Source organism: Phycodurus eques, chromosome 15 (assembly GCF_024500275.1).
Source record: "Phycodurus eques isolate BA_2022a chromosome 15, UOR_Pequ_1.1, whole genome shotgun sequence".
In the NCBI taxonomy this organism is placed as follows: domain Eukaryota; kingdom Metazoa; phylum Chordata; class Actinopteri; order Syngnathiformes; family Syngnathidae; genus Phycodurus; species Phycodurus eques.
The window spans coordinates 18480235-18497307 of NC_084539.1; the positions used below are offsets into that span (position 1 = coordinate 18480235).

Consider the following 17073-nt stretch of genomic DNA (forward strand, 5'->3'; position numbering starts at 1 on the left):
GTTGTAAAACGTTCTAGTCGTTGAGGACAGAAAACTGAAAAGGAGATTAATCAAAAGTAGTGTGGACTTAACACACATTCACTGCCATTGACGGCTTTAGAAGTCTAATATCCACGTTAAGCGGGAAGGCTGGCCGGTGAATGAGTTTCAATATTAATAAAACTAAGATTGCGAGTGGTGGTATGCATGGTGAGCAAAGATGGCGTCTTGCCAATGAGCTGTTTTATAGGAAAAACATGGACCAGTGAAACAGGTAGGTAAGTAGGTTTGTGTACCTGTACAGGTGAGATAATGTTCATGTGGAGTAAGGGTGGCCTCCTCCAGTGAGTGGTGCTCTTTGTCCCTCAAGTCCATTGTACACAGCGGAGGAAACCCTGTGCCGCCGCGAGCCGCCATCTTGGATAAGCAGATCCTTCTTGAGCCGCCAGGATAACCCGCTCAACAATTCCTCGGAATTGCTCCACTTTCCCCGTCTCAAGGCTTCGTTACTGGTGAGTACAAACCAAGGTGGGCACAGACGAAGAAGGCGCCCGTGGACGCGGAAAGGGAAAAAAATAAAAATGAAAAAAATAGTGGCTAATGCGGGGCCGTTTTGCAAGCTTGTGTTGTCAGGAGTCGGCTAACGAAGGAAGCTAGCCCAACCACTTATTACTAACACTCTAAAACGACATATTATCGATTAGTCTCATCACTTTGGAATTACCACTCGAGTAGACTTACTGACACTGTCACTACGTTCGCCCGGTCCTATAATCCAACCCGGGCGAGTTAACGTTAGCAACCTAGCATGATAATTCTATGTGTAATCAGGTGTAGGGTGTTTAAAAAGACCAAAAGTTAAAAAAAAAAAAAAAAAAAAAAACTTCCCAAGACATCTCGTCAATGTCATTACAAGACCTGCCGACACACGCGCTGGGATGTTGGCGTCCCTTTGTCACAGTAACACCTCGTTGATGTCACATAGCAGCTATCGGGCTAACGCCAACTCGGCTGCCAAAGACGGCTAAAGCTGAGCGTGAATTCGGGGCCCCGAATGGCGAAAAATGTGTTGCAATTAGGCAGCGGAGTATATTGGACGTAAAGGCTTCTACTGAACAATCGATTCCGGTTGGTAGAAAAAAATAAAGGTAATTTCCTTGGTTGCTCTGTAAGATGAAAGTGTCTTCATATGGACGGAAACGTTGGGAAACTCCCGTTGGATTTCATGATAATGAGGTTTGTCTCGCAATTCTAATTCTACCTTAGCCTGTCTTGAAGGTGGCATGCTAATTGTGTGCTAACCCAAATGCTGTGGTACTTGTCTCGATTCCTGTCAGTTTTAAACCTAACGTGTACTTATAAAAAGAGGTTCCTCGGAGTTCCGTGCATCCTTTGGCGACGAATTTGTTCGTAAGTCGGAACGCGCCGTAGTCTTTCATTTACGCTGTAGGAGAGTCGTCATGAGTGTAAATATTTGTATGAAAAACACTTCTACTTTTCTTCAGCTGGAACTGGGCTCTTAGAGTGAATTATGAGCAGTTCCAAATAGCAGTCAGTGTCAGCGCAGAACCTCCAGGCTTCTGCTATAATGAAAATAACTTTCAAGAAAAGCCTACTACAACATATGAACTTTGGGGTTAATCAGAATGGTGGCAGGTGTGAGCTAACTCCCGTTTATACATGTTTGAATGTGGTTAATTCTGAATGCAGCCAGATCACCAGTTATAAGAGGGTGTTCACACTTGTGCAACCTTATCTCGGTTATTTTACTTACCTGTTTGCAATCTATATATATTTTTTTCCAATTAAGTTGTGCAGGTTCTAGGCCATTTTAATAGTCGAAAAAGTTTTTAAATTATTTATTTTGGTCTTATTTGTTTAAATTAAAGAGAGAAAAAACATTCGAACAGGGGTGTGTAGACTATTAATATCCACTGTATGTATATCTGTCCAAAACAATCAATGAAAAACAGAAGGTATGCGGGAACTGAGCTCTCATAGTGCCGCATGACGATGTATTTCTACTCGCAAACTAGTTCATTGCGTTATTGTCTATTAGAATAGTTATCTACAGTCATGACAAAACATTGTTTTGACTAAATTGAACACCAAAACCAAAAATTTTTTTTCGAGTGACAACAAAATTTGTTGTCACTCGAAACTATTCAAAGATTGGCTTTTGGAAAGACTTAAAAATGAATTTATGTGTATGGCTTTGTAATCATTCAAACTTATCGTATTATATCATCAATATAGAGGGCCAGTACCAGTTCTGATAGGGGCACCACGACTCTGCTCATGGTGGCCGCACTGGGCCATCACTCAAAAGGACTTCATGTCGGACCCTGGTACGTGCTGTTCGTAACCTCGGTACCTCGCATTTCGAAACCCTCGTAAATAGGACCCACGGTATTAGAACGGTATGCTGCCATCTTTTTTCAGTTGTTTGTTTTCGGCAAGTTACTGCCTTCAGTCTTCTCCTTAGTGGGGTGAAAAAGTGCACGCTCTGTAGGGTTTAAGTCTGGAGATGGATTTGTTCGTTTTATTTTGTAAGTACGCAGTAAATGAGCGTGGCCTCTTGTGTACCGGAACTATGTATACTGACACCGCATAACGAACTAGTTCGTAACCGCATATGTCGAGATCGTCGTAATCCCGTGACCCTGTGTATCATGGAATTTTGCTGACTTACAATGAGTCACATCCTTCGAATAGTGCTCTCTACGGGGTTTCAGGATGTGTCTATGTCATGATTTCCGTCAGTAGTGCTCCTCTTTCTCTTGCCACAATGGGAAGTAGCTGTTGAGACAAGGAAAGGCACTGATGGTGTGTCTCTGGTGTCAAAAACGAAGTGCTGAGCCATGTAATTTGGTCACGCGCATTTGCAGAAGCTTCTTCTTTTAAACGACTCCGATGCGTTTCTCGTCTCTGTTGAGTATCGCAGAAAAAAAATCACATTTTATGTTTTCTCCCCCATCGAAGCTACGATTAATAGCCAGAGCAGTGAACACACGCACAGAGGGGATCGAGAGGCCACATGAGGGTCATGTGACGGAAAGCAGCTGACAAAAGGCAGGGGGAGAAAAAGGCCTCTAATTTTCAGCAGGAATTGTGTTGTGACGGTCTGTTGTCTGCATTGAAATCAATCATGCACAGTGCAACCTAAAAAAATATTAACACAATGAGTCTTGTCACACACTCATCGATTTTTCTACCATTAACAAAAATACATATTGTTTGGTATGATGTATTCTAGAATCAGATTTCCGTCATTATAAAACCTTCTCACTGTATTTGATATGGTTTATGGCATGTCAGTTAAATGAGTGTGAAAAAAATATCCATTAAATAATGATGCTAAACTAAAACTACTCACCCTTTGTGGGTAAGTGGTGTAGCAATTTAGAAAGCGGAGGAGGAGGCTTCCTCAAGGCGAGTTACAGCGCCGTTTTTAAACATTCTTAATTATCTTACACGTTTAAAAAGAAGTTGGTCATTTGCTTTTTTGATCAATGAAGGGGAAATCTGATTTTTATGAAAAAAAAAAAGGGATACTTTTAGGCCATACCGCCCAGCAGGAGGTAAAAATAGCAACTGACTTTGCTGTCAACAATTAGTCCTTTTATTAGTGTTGTCGCTTTAACCATATTGTACCGAGCAGCCAGGACATCACTAGTTACTTTTATTGTGTTGTTAAAGTAATTTGGGTTGTGTTCCTTCTCTTTCAGAGCCACAATGGCCACCGCACCGTACAACTACTCCTACATTTTCAAATACATCATCATCGGTAAGTTTATCCAATGTCAACGATAGTAAACCCATGATTATGATATGTAGCTTTTGTACATGTAATAAAATTGAATGTGCAGCTTGTCTTTGAATATTTACGAACCCTGTTTTTTTTAATTAAATAAAGCAGGCAGCAATTGGCGAAGACGTATCACATTCATGCGCTTTTGCACTCTTGCGACAGTGAAAAGATCTCAAATGGCGGAACCCGTAATGTTTTAAACATTTAGAATAAATACTTCTGCCTGCCACTGTACGTTGCTGGCATAGATAGATCAACAAAGATGTCGTTGCCGTCAGGCGGAATCCTTATCTGCCAATGCCACTACTTTTCAGGAAAAAACAACAAAAAAGCGCCATCTTGCTTGATTTCCCAAGCACCACTTCATTGAAGTTGATATTATACCTTATATTGCTATTACCCCAAAATTATGTTAATCGCAAATTTGATATGCTAAATAATCTCGCATTTATTACGTAGTCATTGATTAAAATGGTCCAGACTTTTGAAATGGGCTACTATTACGCTTCACGGCTTCAGCAGAATGAGGAAATAGGCAGTTTCACAACGCTTCTCAGACATTTTGAGCGTTCGAGCATCAAAGGATATGCTCTCCAGCTATTTTCACAACTTTACATTGCTTAATATTGTGTAAAAAAAACCAAAAAAAACGATGAAGTGGGGATAGGCCAATAGTATCTATTTGTGACAAAATATTAATTTGACCATATTTGGACATAGGGGATTTCAGGCCGACAGTGACGATATGTTATTTGGAGGATGAATTATCATTTTCAGACAAAGCAAGAGAAATTGGATAATTTCTCACTGCACCTGATGGTCCCCCATCAGTGGTTGGACATCACTGACATTATTCTTCTTATGTTCTTTCCATGTTTTTCTCTGCGACTCATGTTTTGTCACTCTCTTTTCTCTCGCTCTCTCTCTGCAGGGGACATGGGGGTAGGCAAGTCATGTTTGCTGCACCAATTCACAGAAAAGAAATGTAAGTACTTGCCAACTCCTTTTCATCATCAGCGTTTGAGCGCTTTTTTCAAAATGTTTTTTTTTTTTTTTTTTGTATATATAAATCCCTCGAAACTGCGGAGGAAGCGCACGCTCGGCACCGAGAGGCTCTTGTGTGTGTCAGCTGCCGCCTCCTGCCGCCATTCAGTCCGCGTCCCTTTGAATGGGCGCTATTAAGACGCCAGATGCCGTTGCGCCTCGCTTTCAGTCGAGCGCGATGGCAATTTGAGGTTTTTAGATGCTTCGGTTCAATACGTCACGCACCTGCTGCTGGCTGGTTTCACAGGGACGTAGTTACATGTAGCTTGTCAATGGATAAAACCGCCAACTTGGAGATGGATGGCTGCGGTTTAGCATAAAAGCGGGGTACACCCAAATGTGCTAAATTTAGGCATTTTCCCACCCTTGCGATCATCATCAGTAGTCTGTGTGTACCCCGCTTAAGCGGCTCACAGGTTGTCTGATAGTAGCCCTGGAAAACAAACCAATCCCTCTTCTCCTCCCCGCAGTCATGGCAGACTGCCCCCACACGATCGGCGTGGAGTTCGGCACGAGGATAATCGAGGTGAGCGGCCAGAAGATCAAGTTGCAGATCTGGGACACGGCCGGACAGGAGCGCTTCCGGGCCGTGACCCGCTCGTACTACCGCGGTGCGGCGGGGGCGCTGATGGTCTACGACATCACCAGGTACGGCTGCGTCGACTCGCATACGGAAGCTTTTCCACAGGACAGCGTAGTACAGGGTTTCCCAAAAATTATTGAGCAAAGGAACATATTTTACATTTCCTTGCACACCACCAAATAAAATGTCACTAAAAATGGAAAGGCAATTAGAAAAAAAAAAAAAACGTCCTGCCATCTAGTGGAAGAAAATTGAATTGTACTGCCTGTCACTTAAGTGGTACTTTGACTTCCAAGTGCCCCAACGTACATGATTTTCATGTTACAAACTGTTCAGATAGGCTGCCACTCAAGTGAAGTGGGGGGGGGGAAGGGAGCAGGTAAGGTACTCTAATGCCCTCGCATGTGGGTAAGGAGAGCCACAGTGGTCGACGCACTTTCAGTCATTATTTGAACGCGACACACACAAAATTATGTGGTCGATACTTCGCCGATTTCACCGAGTGCAGGGGTGGTCCGAAACCTAACCCCCCGCGATAAACAAGGATTACTGTAATGTTCCCACCAATGAAGTGAATTTGGATCATTTCCCACAGTACATTTGACTATCTCTCACTGCACACAAACGTGGTTGGTAATCGCTGATCTAGTGAGTGGTTAGCAGAGCAGATGTATCAGTGTTTCTTACTCAAACAGTGAGATGGTTATCGGCATCCTGCTAAATAAACACGGAGTGTGTGAAATTCCTCCGTACGCCACGCCCGACTCCCGTGAAGTCGCCAAAATGCACTTTAACTTGGGAGGAAAACCAACAGTGATTCTTTGCGCGACTGTTAAAATGGCTTCCCGCAGCGCAGTTAATGGAAGAACGGTTGACTGACTGCAAAGCGACGACTAAGCCGGTCAGTGAAAGGTTTAACGAGCCTTGGTGACCCCGATGTATATGTGTGTGTGTATGTTTTCACACAGGAGAAGCACGTACAATCACCTCAGCAGCTGGTTGACCGATGCCAGAAACCTCACCAATCCCAATACGGTACGTTGAAACATCGCATTTGATCTTTTCTTTTAAACCTGACTGGATCGCAAACAGCTGGCGGATGCCCAGTGGCAATCATTTATCTCTTTGAATATTTGAACACCATGTAGATTTTCTATTTGAATGATCACTTTAAAAGTACACTGAACGTGTTTTATGGAAATGAAGATGGAGCGTGTCCTTGACATTTTTACACAACATGCAAACTTCACCAGCAACCGCAACATTACAACCACAACAATAAACGTTAAATACTGTGACATGAAAACCTCTTTTGCTCCCTCTTGGAGTTGCTGTCTTTTAGGGGGTCCTCAAAATGACCCCCTGGATAGTTTAAAAAAAAAAAAAAATCAACCCCTGACCCATTTTGAACAAGCAGATTTAATTTCTTTGTATTTATTTAAAAAGCATTTCTCCTCTCATTTTTCGCACCCACACATCCACAGGTGATCATTCTCATAGGAAACAAAGCGGACCTGGAGGCCCAGAGAGACGTCACGTATGAGGAAGCCAAACAGTTTGCCGAGGAGAACGGTGAGTTGAAGTAGAAGAGAAGAGGAAAGCAGAGTTCCACCTCCGAACGCGTTTGTGGCGTGTGGACTGACTGTTGAAAGGAGCACAATTTAAAACAGTTCCCAGCTTTTTTAATAAAAGCGCGCCGTCGTTCTTCTGACAAACACTCAGCGTCACGTCGATACGCCCCCTCAGCACACGCACAATGAATGGGAACGTCGAGGGCATCAGACGCTTTGCCACATGCAACGTGAAAGGGCCTTAAGTCAAGGCACTTTATTTGTTTACAAACATTAAAAGTGACTTTTCTTTCTTTAGGTCTGCTCTTCTTGGAAGCCAGTGCAAAAACGTAAGTCGTTGCTACCTCAACTTTTCAAAATCTCTCCCCACTGCCACCGCCCCCCCCCCCTTTCTCTTTTTTTCTGACGCTAATTTGTGTCGCATTCAGGGGAGAAAACGTGGAGGACGCCTTCCTGGAGGCGGCCAAGAAGATCTACCAGAACATCCAAGACGGCAGCCTGGACCTGAACGCGGCCGAGTCGGGCGTCCAGCACAAGCCGTCGGCCCCCCAGGGGGGACGGCTAACCAGCGAACCACAGCCTCAGAGGGAAGGCTGTGGATGCTAATGACCAAGCGACCCCCCCACCAACCAAATCCAGCCAAGACCACCGTACCCACCCCCTTCACGGAGGAGTGAAGGCGACAAATGGACTCCCTCTTCCTCCCGTCTTACCTGCCAGCTTTTTTTCTTTACATTTTTGCTCCTACCATCTCGCCACCACACGTTCATTACATGACTGTCACTTTGTCTTTTTTAATGTTTGCTTTTATAGCTCCAAATGACAACTTCTCTATGAATTACACCTAAATCCCCATCAGCCTTCTTCCTGCACCGCCTACCAATCGAGGGTGAGATTTGTCCATTCGGGACAATGAAGGCACGGACGGCATTTTAGGCATCTCGTTAAAAGAACGTGTGGCGCGGCTTTGAATTTGTTACGGGAAGGAATACTGCTTTTCTGTTTTCTATAGATAACACTTGTCCTCGTTAAGGTCACAGGTGAGCTGGAGCCTATCCCAGCTGACTTTTGGGTGAGAGAAATGGGGTACACGCTGGACTGGCGAGCAGCCAATCACAGGGCACATATAGACAAATGACCATTCACATTGACACCTAAAGACAATTTAGCCTTCAATTACTTTTTGCTACCCTGTTCAATAAATGTCACTAAGTTCAAATGGTTGCACCCTCATATCACGAGCACCATTTTGTTTGTTGCCTTATTAGTCTTTGTTTTCCCCAATCTGACACCAGATTTCCTTTTTTTTTTTTGTCTCAAAGCATTGAAAGCAGCACGGCCTTGACTGGTCCTCAAAATGGCCGCCTTGTATAATACGCCAAGCAGAAGCATGCCCCCCCCAAACTGGCTGAAAATTGCCCCCTATAGTGACTCCTGATTGGATGGCTATGTATATAAATCTTCTGGTTTAACTGTGTGCTGATGTCCTGACTTGGTGGGACCCGGACTTTGTACAGTTTGATGTTAGTTGTGGGTTGCCTGTATTTCAATGCTCGAGGGGGGGGGGTCATTCTGTAATATAGTTTATTATTAATAATAAATGTATGTAAAGGAGAGACACATACACATCCATGTAATCCCACCTTCCATTCACACACTACTGAACTTTTGAATTTTGCCAGATTTAGGATCATGTGCAGAACTTTGAGTTCCGCATTGCTGTCTTAACTTTTTTGTTTGTTTTTTTTAAAGGGGGAGGGTGTTCATTTCCCCTTTGCCGTATGAGTGACCACTTTCTGCTTTTGTCTGTACCACAACTAGTTAAAAAAAACGTACATATGTATAAATTTTTAAAAGGAGCTATGCTAACATTTAAAAGCATTTTTTTGCGTGTATATGATTTAAAAAAAAAAAAAAAAAAAGACTGATTTTAATGACAAAAAGACTAGACAGAGAGAAAAAATAAATTATACATAACCTGTCCACGCATTCTCTGGTGTTTTGAGTCGCACGTCACAATTTCGTGGTTTGTCATTTTTGAGCAACAAGACACACAATGACACTGACACAAACTCAGTCAAACACACGATGCTTTTTACACAATTACACACTGACACTTCTTACAAACTCACAAGTACTTAAGTAATCACACACAGACTCAAAGACACATTTTCTTATACAAACACACACGCACATACCTTATTGGGAGTAAATGGTCCATTTACTGTTCCGTTTGTCATTTTATTGCAACCAAAATTGCACTTTGAGGCTAGAGAAGAAGGGAGTAAGAAAACATATTTAAAGCTGGTGACGAGGCTTGCACCCAAAGAGAAGTGGCATGTATGACGGACACATGAACGCGGGACCGTAGCGCCGTACAAAGTCCAGAAAGCCAGCTTGTGTGGTCCACTCCTCACACTTCACAATCCCACAAACATACTTCAAACTTAACTCTCACACACACACTTACATTTGCACAAACTTACACACATGGGCGTCAAAGTGGGGAGACAAATGGTAAGACTTTCCCTGGGTTTTAGGAAACGGAGCCACCCCTCCCGAAACTCCATAAGCTCCGTCCAAACTCCAACCGCCCCCCTCCCCCCCACAAATATTCTCTATTGAAAAACAGCGTTCGCAACCATTCCCCTCCATCCCCCTATACACACAAAGTTCTTGCACACACACTTTAACACTTGCGCACAGTTACACACAAACATGTACATGCACACGCACGAATGTCTTACACACACTTAAAAATGTACTTTCTCACACACAGAAATGACCCGAGAAACACTTTTGAGTCTGTGATGTGTTGAAGCTGCTACTGATGGCTTTTAATAAACTGAAGTTCCGCTCAAGAGTCCACTGAGTTCCTCAGTACAAGCTGAGGACAAGGGCTTGGCATTTTTTTCCTTTTTTTTTTTTGGTATGGCCATTTAAGAGTCTTTAAGGCACAAAGTATCAAAAGTTACAAACTGGACTTACTTGGCTGTCGTCATTGTACGGAAACGTGTTGGGAAAAAGACGAACCACAAAGGAAACGGCCACACAGCACAGAAGAAAATACTTTGAATTTTGTCACGTGAGTCAGGGTTTCCCAACCGTTTTGGAGAACCCCAAGTTCCACCCGGAGACCCCGACTTGGTCAAAACACATCACGTCATGCCATAACACTGACATACACCATAAAGGAGTCTTCCCCAACCACTGTGCCCCAATTTTCACATAAATGCTCCATAAATTATGATTTATTTCAAGTATACGCAGGGTGCAAAAGTAGGTATACATTTGAAAGAGCTATACTGACTTTTCATTTTTGACCTTTTGTATTCATTTCTTTTATAGCAAGTAATTTAACTAATCGTCAGTGAAAGTGGCTAAATCATACAGCACTGAAAAATTAGAAAGCGAACAATTTCCAGATACCGCCAGAAACTGGATCGAACCGGAACCGTTAGTAATGTGGGAAAGAGTGGATGATCAGTTTTCCGGTCCCATTTTAATTGCGCACGCACGCACGCGCACACACATACATTTATCACACACACACACACGTCTTACTTTTTTTACTCTCACACAGATAGACCTCTTACACACTCACATGCGCTCACGTACTTACACACACGTGCACACCTTTATCGTCATGTTCTTACACTGGCGCGCGCACTTTCACATTTACGCAGATGCATGCATCAGAAAAGATCTATAAGTGAAGAAAGAGGGTAAAAAAAAAATAAAGAACTCTGTATACCTCTTACAACTGTATACATATATTTGCACCCTCCATGTATTGTACATTTTGTGACACTTATGTTTGGTGGTGTGCCGTGAGATTGCTTCTAATGTAAAAACACTGCGATAAAGAACACGTGAAACAAAAAGCCTGTTGTGCGAACCACTTTTGGGTGCCGCCCCTCAGTTTGGAAAACCCTGGCATAAGGGATGGACTGGGCCAAATGGATTCCGGATGCTATAAGCTTAGTCAAAGGCATCCTTTTTTTGAAAACAGGCACTTTTTTCTGGAATTACGTGAGGAAAGATTTCAAGCATGACTACTCGTTCGTAGTTACTCAATATCCGCTAACTCCAGAATTGGCCAAATTCCTTTGCATCCATCCACAAAGACCACAGGTGGAGTCGGTAGTACCGCGTCACCAGTCGGCAAATTTCAGTTCATCTGCGTTTTGTACGTAGTCCGCTACCTCTGAACGATGTCGCTGATCTCCTTGACGGAAGACAGCAGCTTGGTGAAGTCCTGCTGCGCGTTAGCACCCCCGGAGGCGGCGGGGCAGATCTGCAGTTCGCACAGACTGCTCTCCAGCTTGTTGATGGCCTCGCGGAAGGCGAACTTGTTCCGCATCTGCTGGATGGAGTCCACGTAGCTGACGCAGTACTTGGACAGGTTTTTGCCAGCCTCCAGGACGGCGCCGTGGCTGCCAGTCTGCTCAGAGTTGCGGCCAATGGCGGCGCGGAGCCGCTCGGCGCCCTCCAGGACCATCTCGCGGGTCACGGCCGAGTTGGGCGTGCGCTCCGAGGCCTGGCGCGGTGCCGTCTTGCGCAGGGAGCGGCGGGGGTTGACGAGGGGGATGAAGGCAGCCGGCGCGCCTTGCGGGTCGCCCCCTAGGGAGCCGCTCGCCGAGGCGGAGGTCTTGAGCGGTTGAGGTTTGGAGTTGCAGCTCAGGGGCAGCTTCTTGGCCCCCTCACCGGCAGTGGTTCCGTGTTGGGGCTCCGAGGCGGACAGGAGCCCCTTAGCTTTGATTTCTGACGAAGGGGACGGGAGATCTTGAGCAGGACTGCGGGAGGTCTTCCCTGTTTTGGCGTTGGCAGGGGGCGGCGGAGGAGCCGGTTTGGATTTCTGGAACTTTCCTTTCTCTCGAGCGTCGGGGGTGTGCTTGTTGCGGCGGGCCCGGCACTCGTCTCCGGCGGCGCCCAATGCCGGGAAGACGCTGGGCTTGAGAAGCTCGGCGTGCAGGGCGCTGGTTTTTGAGTTCTCCGGGAGCCCGGGCCTCTTGACCACCTTGGGGGTTAAAGCCTGGGGACTGGATACGGGACTCGCCTCGCCGTCTTTCGGCCCCTCATCCGGCGACTCTTCCGGCTTCTTGGGCAGACGTGGAGGAGGAGTCAGAGTGCCCATACGGGGGGCAATGTCCCCTTTCTGCTCGCTGGTTCTCTTGCGGGGGAGCGCCGGTTTGCCCCCAAAGGTGCCCGAGTCGAAATGCCTCTGGCCCAAGTCCCTTGGCAGGGTGACGGACCTCCACTGGGTGCCGTCCGGCCCGGCGGGTAGGCTGGAGGACCAGAAGAAGCGCTTAGAGTTCGTCATGACCTCCTCTTCACCGGGTGAGGTGACAGTCGCCTTGCCCACGGGTCCGGGCACAGCAGGGGCGCCCTTCTTCCGGGGGAACAACGGTCCCGGGTAGGCGGGAGCTCCGTTTGTGCCGTTATTGTTAGTAGCCGGGAACTTTGAGGATTCGAGTACATGCGCGGCGTCGTTGATGGCCAAAGATCCGCCGTTGTTGAAGCAGTCGACATCCCGAGGTTCCGGACATCCGCCCCGCCGATCGGGGTGGACGTCCATCTCCCGGAAGGAGGAGCTGCGCTTGGGAGGCGCCGGAGCGTTCTTCTTCTTCTTCTTGATGAGGCTCAGAAATCCGCCGCGCGTTTTGTCCTTGTCCTTGGGCAGCAGCCGGTCGTCCTCGTTCAGATTGCCGTCCAGGAGGGGGCGCTCTTTCCTGGGGAGCATCGGGGAGGGCAGGGAGACTTCGGGGTCCGCCGGGTCTGAGGAGGAGGGAACGAGGACCAGTGAGACACACGATGACAAACCATCTATCGATCCATTTTCTAGGCTGGAAATTAACACCTCTGACTTTGGGCGAGAGAAGGGCACATATAGACAAACGCGTTCACATTTAGGGCTGCAACTAACAATTATTTTAATTGGATGAATTGGAATTTAACAAGAAAGGTTTCATTTCCATCCCTTTATTCAAAATCAGGAAATTTTTTCAAATTGACAATGCATAAAATTAAATTGATTATGAATCAGTCACCTGTTTGGTCGGTAACGTCAAAAAATGGGCAAAAATGTTGATCATTATTGATCATTTTCCGAAGTAAAAGATGTTTGCAAATGTATTATTCCGAAGACACAAAGATAATGCTTATTGTAATAAATATCATTATTAATATATACTGTTGAGAGGCTGAAATTCCACGGAGTTTGACGATTTTAACTTAAACGATAAATCGGTTATCAAAAATCGATTAGCTCTCGATTAATCGTCGCAGCTCTACTCGCATACGCACGTAATTGGACAAATGAGATTAGAGTCTTCAATGAACCAAACATGCAGGTTTATGAAATGTGGGAGGAAGCCCACGCAAGCCCAGGGAAAACATGCAAAAGGATACACAGGAAGGCCAGAACAAAGATCTGAACCACAAACCTCAGAACATCACGAACCAACATCCTTTGATTAAAATAAAGGAAGAAGCGCTAATCTACAAACCATCCGTAGCGAAGAGGAAGGACTTCTTACCTGGACTATCTCCGTCCCGGTTGTCCTTATTTTTGCGTAGCGTCCTGGTCTTGGTGGGCAGTTCTGGAGCCTGCTGAATGGAGCCCAATGTCACCTTCTTCCCTTTCTTCCCCAGCTCCTTTTCCACCTCTAATAATATACATTGCGTTAAATAAGTAACAGGGTTCCTACACATAGGAAATGTCCATTTTTTTCAGACCCTAATTACAGTGATGCCTTGAGATACAAGTTTGATTCATTCAGTGATCAAGCTCGTACCACAAAACACACATGGAAATGCCTTTAATCCGTTCCAGCCTCACCCAAAAAAACATTTATTATTTTTTTTAAATAAGGAAAAAAGTAATTTTACAACTACTGTAAGTGACTCAATAAGCTGCAGTAACATTTGTCATTTACATAACGCTCAAATTCCATACTTCCCTTACTTGTGTAGGAACCCTGAAGTAACGCGTAATTACAAGAAGGAACTCAAGGAGTTCCAGACTAACCGTCTGAGATGCTGGACTCCTGGAACATTGTCTCGAAGGCTTGGTGGGTTTCTGCAAAAGATGGACGTTCTAAAGGGTTCCACCTCCAACCTAACGGGAAGAAACTCTGATGAGAATATGGGGAAAATTGGCAGCTGTCCGCCAGGCTTTGCATTGCTTCTCTACTCACAGGCCCTCATGAGCTCGTAGACCTTCTCGGGGCAGCCCTCGGGTCGGTCCATGCGGTAGTCCTTCTCCAGCAGCTCATACACTTGGGACAAGTCAATGCCGGGGTACGGGGACATCCCGTAGGTGGCGATCTCCCACAGCAGCACACCAAACGCTGCCGACGCACATCAGCCCAGTTTGAATTCGGCCGAAAATTATTATTAGAAACACACTGTACTTCAGTAAAAGTACAGGTATTTGTGAGAGAACAAAAGCCTCTGGTAACAGTACGGAATCAACGCCTGTGCACAAGTACAAGCAGAAGATACAGACGTTGAAATGTACTTAAAAGGGATAGTTTGCAATTTAAAAAGGGGGAAAAAAAAAAGATTGCATAGTTCTCCTACTGATTCGAAGAAGGGGAAAGAAAATAGATAACTTTACGTCACAAATTGTTGTTTTTAACCCGAGCTCGATAGCGTTGTCACGACTTTTATCCTATCAAAACAAAGTGTTACGAAAGCACTGCTAAAGTCGTGAACCAAGTAACAAAAAATGCTCACTTAGCAAACAATGACTACTGAAAAGAATATACCTTACTAGTATGTTTTTCAGGTTAGAGAATATGAAGGTGGTAGTTTTTAACAACGTACTCGCCGACAATATCTTGCTCGTCCGACTATGTTGACTTTGTCGTTAATGCTCCCTGGTTCACGTCCCTCCATGTCGCTGCTGCTTTTGTATTTTCCGCCTTATAAAAACCTCAAAATCTCAACTGCAGTTGACGTTACCACTCTCTATTTACGTCTTCGTTACGCCATGTTACCATCCGCGGATGTTGAAAAAAGTAACAAACCAATTTTTGATAAGGTAAGGATTCGAAAGTACAGATATCTGTTTTCAAATCAAGGACATAAAAGTACAAAGTCATCAGAAAAATAAATATTCAAGTACAGATACCTGAAAAATCTGCTTATTAATATAATCTTCTTCCCACTGCTGTTATTAATCACAAGGGGATGACACGTACCCCACACGTCCGACTTGATGGAGAACTTGTTATAGGCCAGGCTCTCCGGAGCCGTCCACTTGATGGGGAACTTGGCCCCCGCGTGGGCCGTGTATGTGTCCCCCGTCATCAGCCGGCTCAGACCGAAGTCTGCGACCTTTACCAGGTGGTTCTCGCCCACCAGGCAGTTGCGGGCGGCGAGGTCCCTGCAGGAGAACACGCAGAGGGTGAGTGATGGACGTGTGTACACAAAGACTTCATCTGAGTTTTCAAATTTTTTTTTTTTATTTATTATGATTATTTTTTATTTTACAAATAAATACCCTTTTTTTTTTTTTTTTTTTTTTTTTTTTTTTAAATTGTATCACAATAAAATTTTATTCAACCACTCATGTAATAAGTGTTGAAAAAGTAAAATATGCTTGAAAAAAAGCTTGAAGCCTACTATTGGGATGACTGGCCACCATTACAAGATGCGAAAGCTGTCCCCCACCCCCAACCTTTGCAACAATAAAAAGCTTTTCACTCTTCTGGGAAGACCATCAGCAAAATGTTGGAGTGTGTCCGTGGGATTGTTTTTCCCCATTCATCCAAAATTTGTTAGGTCAGTGGTCAGTGGAATTTCCCTCCTAATTCTTCCCAGAAGTGTTTGACATTTGAAGTTCTTCTACAACAGTCCTACCCAAGCATGTCTTTATGGGCCGTTCCCAAACTCTTCTTAGTAAGAAGTGTGTCTCAATACTTTTCTTCCAGCTTTAGTTTCCTGTCAAAATGCTATTGAGAAGACAGCCCACCTGTGTATAAAGTTCTTTTTCTCCAGGTATTCCATGGCGGAGGAGATCTGCGTGGCCATGTAGAGCAGCACCACAGCGTTAACCTCCTCTCGGTTGCACTCCCGCAGATAGTCCAGCAGGTTGCCGTGGGTCATGAACTCTGTGATGATGTAGAATGGCGGCTCCCGCGTGCACACGCCTGGTGTGGACGCACAAGGAGAACGCTCAGATGACGAATTTCACATATGGTTTGCAGGGATGAAACTGTTTTCCGATAAACCGCGATATTTTTATTTATTCGTTAATTTCGGATTTAGAGTAATGTGATTTGCTGTCTGTATGGTGTCTTCTGTTAAAATTCGAGGACCCTTACCCAAAAGTTGCACCAGGTTGGGATGTTTGATCTCTTTCATAACAGCGGCCTCCTTGAGGAACTCCTCCACTTCCATTGTGTCCTCCTGAAAACAGCAAAACAAGGCTGGTTGTAGTTACATCCTCAAACCACCTGGTGGGAGCACATTTTAACCAAACAAACACTGACAACAACTGCAACTTCCCCAGAGGTGGGATTTAGTCATATATGTGCAAGTCCTAGATAGAGTTAACTTTCAAGTTTCAAACAAGTCCCAAGTTACTGTCGCAAAAATCCAGCAGGTCAAATTGAGTCCCCAGTCAATTTCAAATGAATCGCATCACGTCATTACTTGGGTTAAGCAAATCATAAATCGAGTCCAGAGGTGAGCAGAGTAGCCAAAAGTTTTACCCGAAAAACATTACTTTTAATTTTGAAAAATGACTCGTAGTAAAAGTAAAAGATTGTACTCCAAAGAACTATATTATAAGTATCCAGCAAAAACACTACAAGTACTGAGTAACTCAGTTTATTTTAAATGCAAATCTAAGTTTTTTTAGTTTTAATTCAGAGCATTAACATCAATTGCACAAAAATATGAAATATGAATGTGCAACTTGATACAGCCAAACAATATACCTTTAACTACAATATCTGTGTGTGTGTATATATATAGAGAGAGAGAGAGAGAGAGAGAGAGAGAGAGAGAGAGAGAGAGAGAGAGAGAGAGAGAGAGAGAGAGAGAGAGAGAGAGAGAGAGAGAGAGAGAGAGAG

General features: G+C 44.6%; 2 protein-coding genes across 4 annotated transcripts in view; one reads left to right on the forward strand and one right to left on the reverse strand.

The window, feature by feature from the left end:
- Window positions 1–370: 370 nt before the first annotated feature.
- Window positions 371–8969, forward strand: rab14l (RAB14, member RAS oncogene family, like). Its single transcript, XM_061699527.1, has 8 exons — window positions 371–491; window positions 3708–3766; window positions 4722–4775; window positions 5305–5482; window positions 6386–6452; window positions 6902–6989; window positions 7287–7317; window positions 7417–8969. Exons 2-8 carry the CDS (start codon window positions 3715–3717, stop codon window positions 7592–7594), a joined length of 648 nt encoding a protein of 215 aa, XP_061555511.1. The 5' UTR covers window positions 371–491; window positions 3708–3714; the 3' UTR covers window positions 7595–8969.
- abl1 (c-abl oncogene 1, non-receptor tyrosine kinase) overlaps window positions 7401–17073 on the reverse strand; it is a 34397-nt gene continuing 24724 nt past the window's right edge. For 2 of the 3 annotated variants that reach the window (XM_061699524.1, XM_061699525.1), the window contains 7 exons: window positions 16321–16405; window positions 15969–16146; window positions 15196–15380; window positions 14188–14340; window positions 14019–14108; window positions 13528–13656; window positions 7401–12766 (listed from right to left, as the gene is read on the reverse strand). In XM_061699524.1, the coding sequence (XP_061555508.1) occupies window positions 11190–12766; window positions 13528–13656; window positions 14019–14108; window positions 14188–14340; window positions 15196–15380; window positions 15969–16146; window positions 16321–16405 (2397 nt within the window). In that variant the 3' untranslated portion in view covers window positions 7401–11189. The remainder of the gene's footprint in view (window positions 12767–13527; window positions 13657–14018; window positions 14109–14187; window positions 14341–15195; window positions 15381–15968; window positions 16147–16320; window positions 16406–17073) is intronic. The other variant, XM_061699526.1, reaches the window with a different exon arrangement.

Excerpts from the sequence above, each read along its gene's own strand:
- rab14l (XM_061699527.1), top strand. The coding sequence starts at position 3,715 with ATGGCCACCGCACCGTACAACTACTCCTACATTTTCAAATACATCATC. Across the intron at positions 6,453-6,901 it reads ACCTCACCAATCCCAATACG|GTGATCATTCTCATAGGAAA; the intron begins GTACGTTGAAAC and ends ACACATCCACAG. Across the intron at positions 6,990-7,286 it reads ACAGTTTGCCGAGGAGAACG|GTCTGCTCTTCTTGGAAGCC; the intron begins GTGAGTTGAAGT and ends TTCTTTCTTTAG.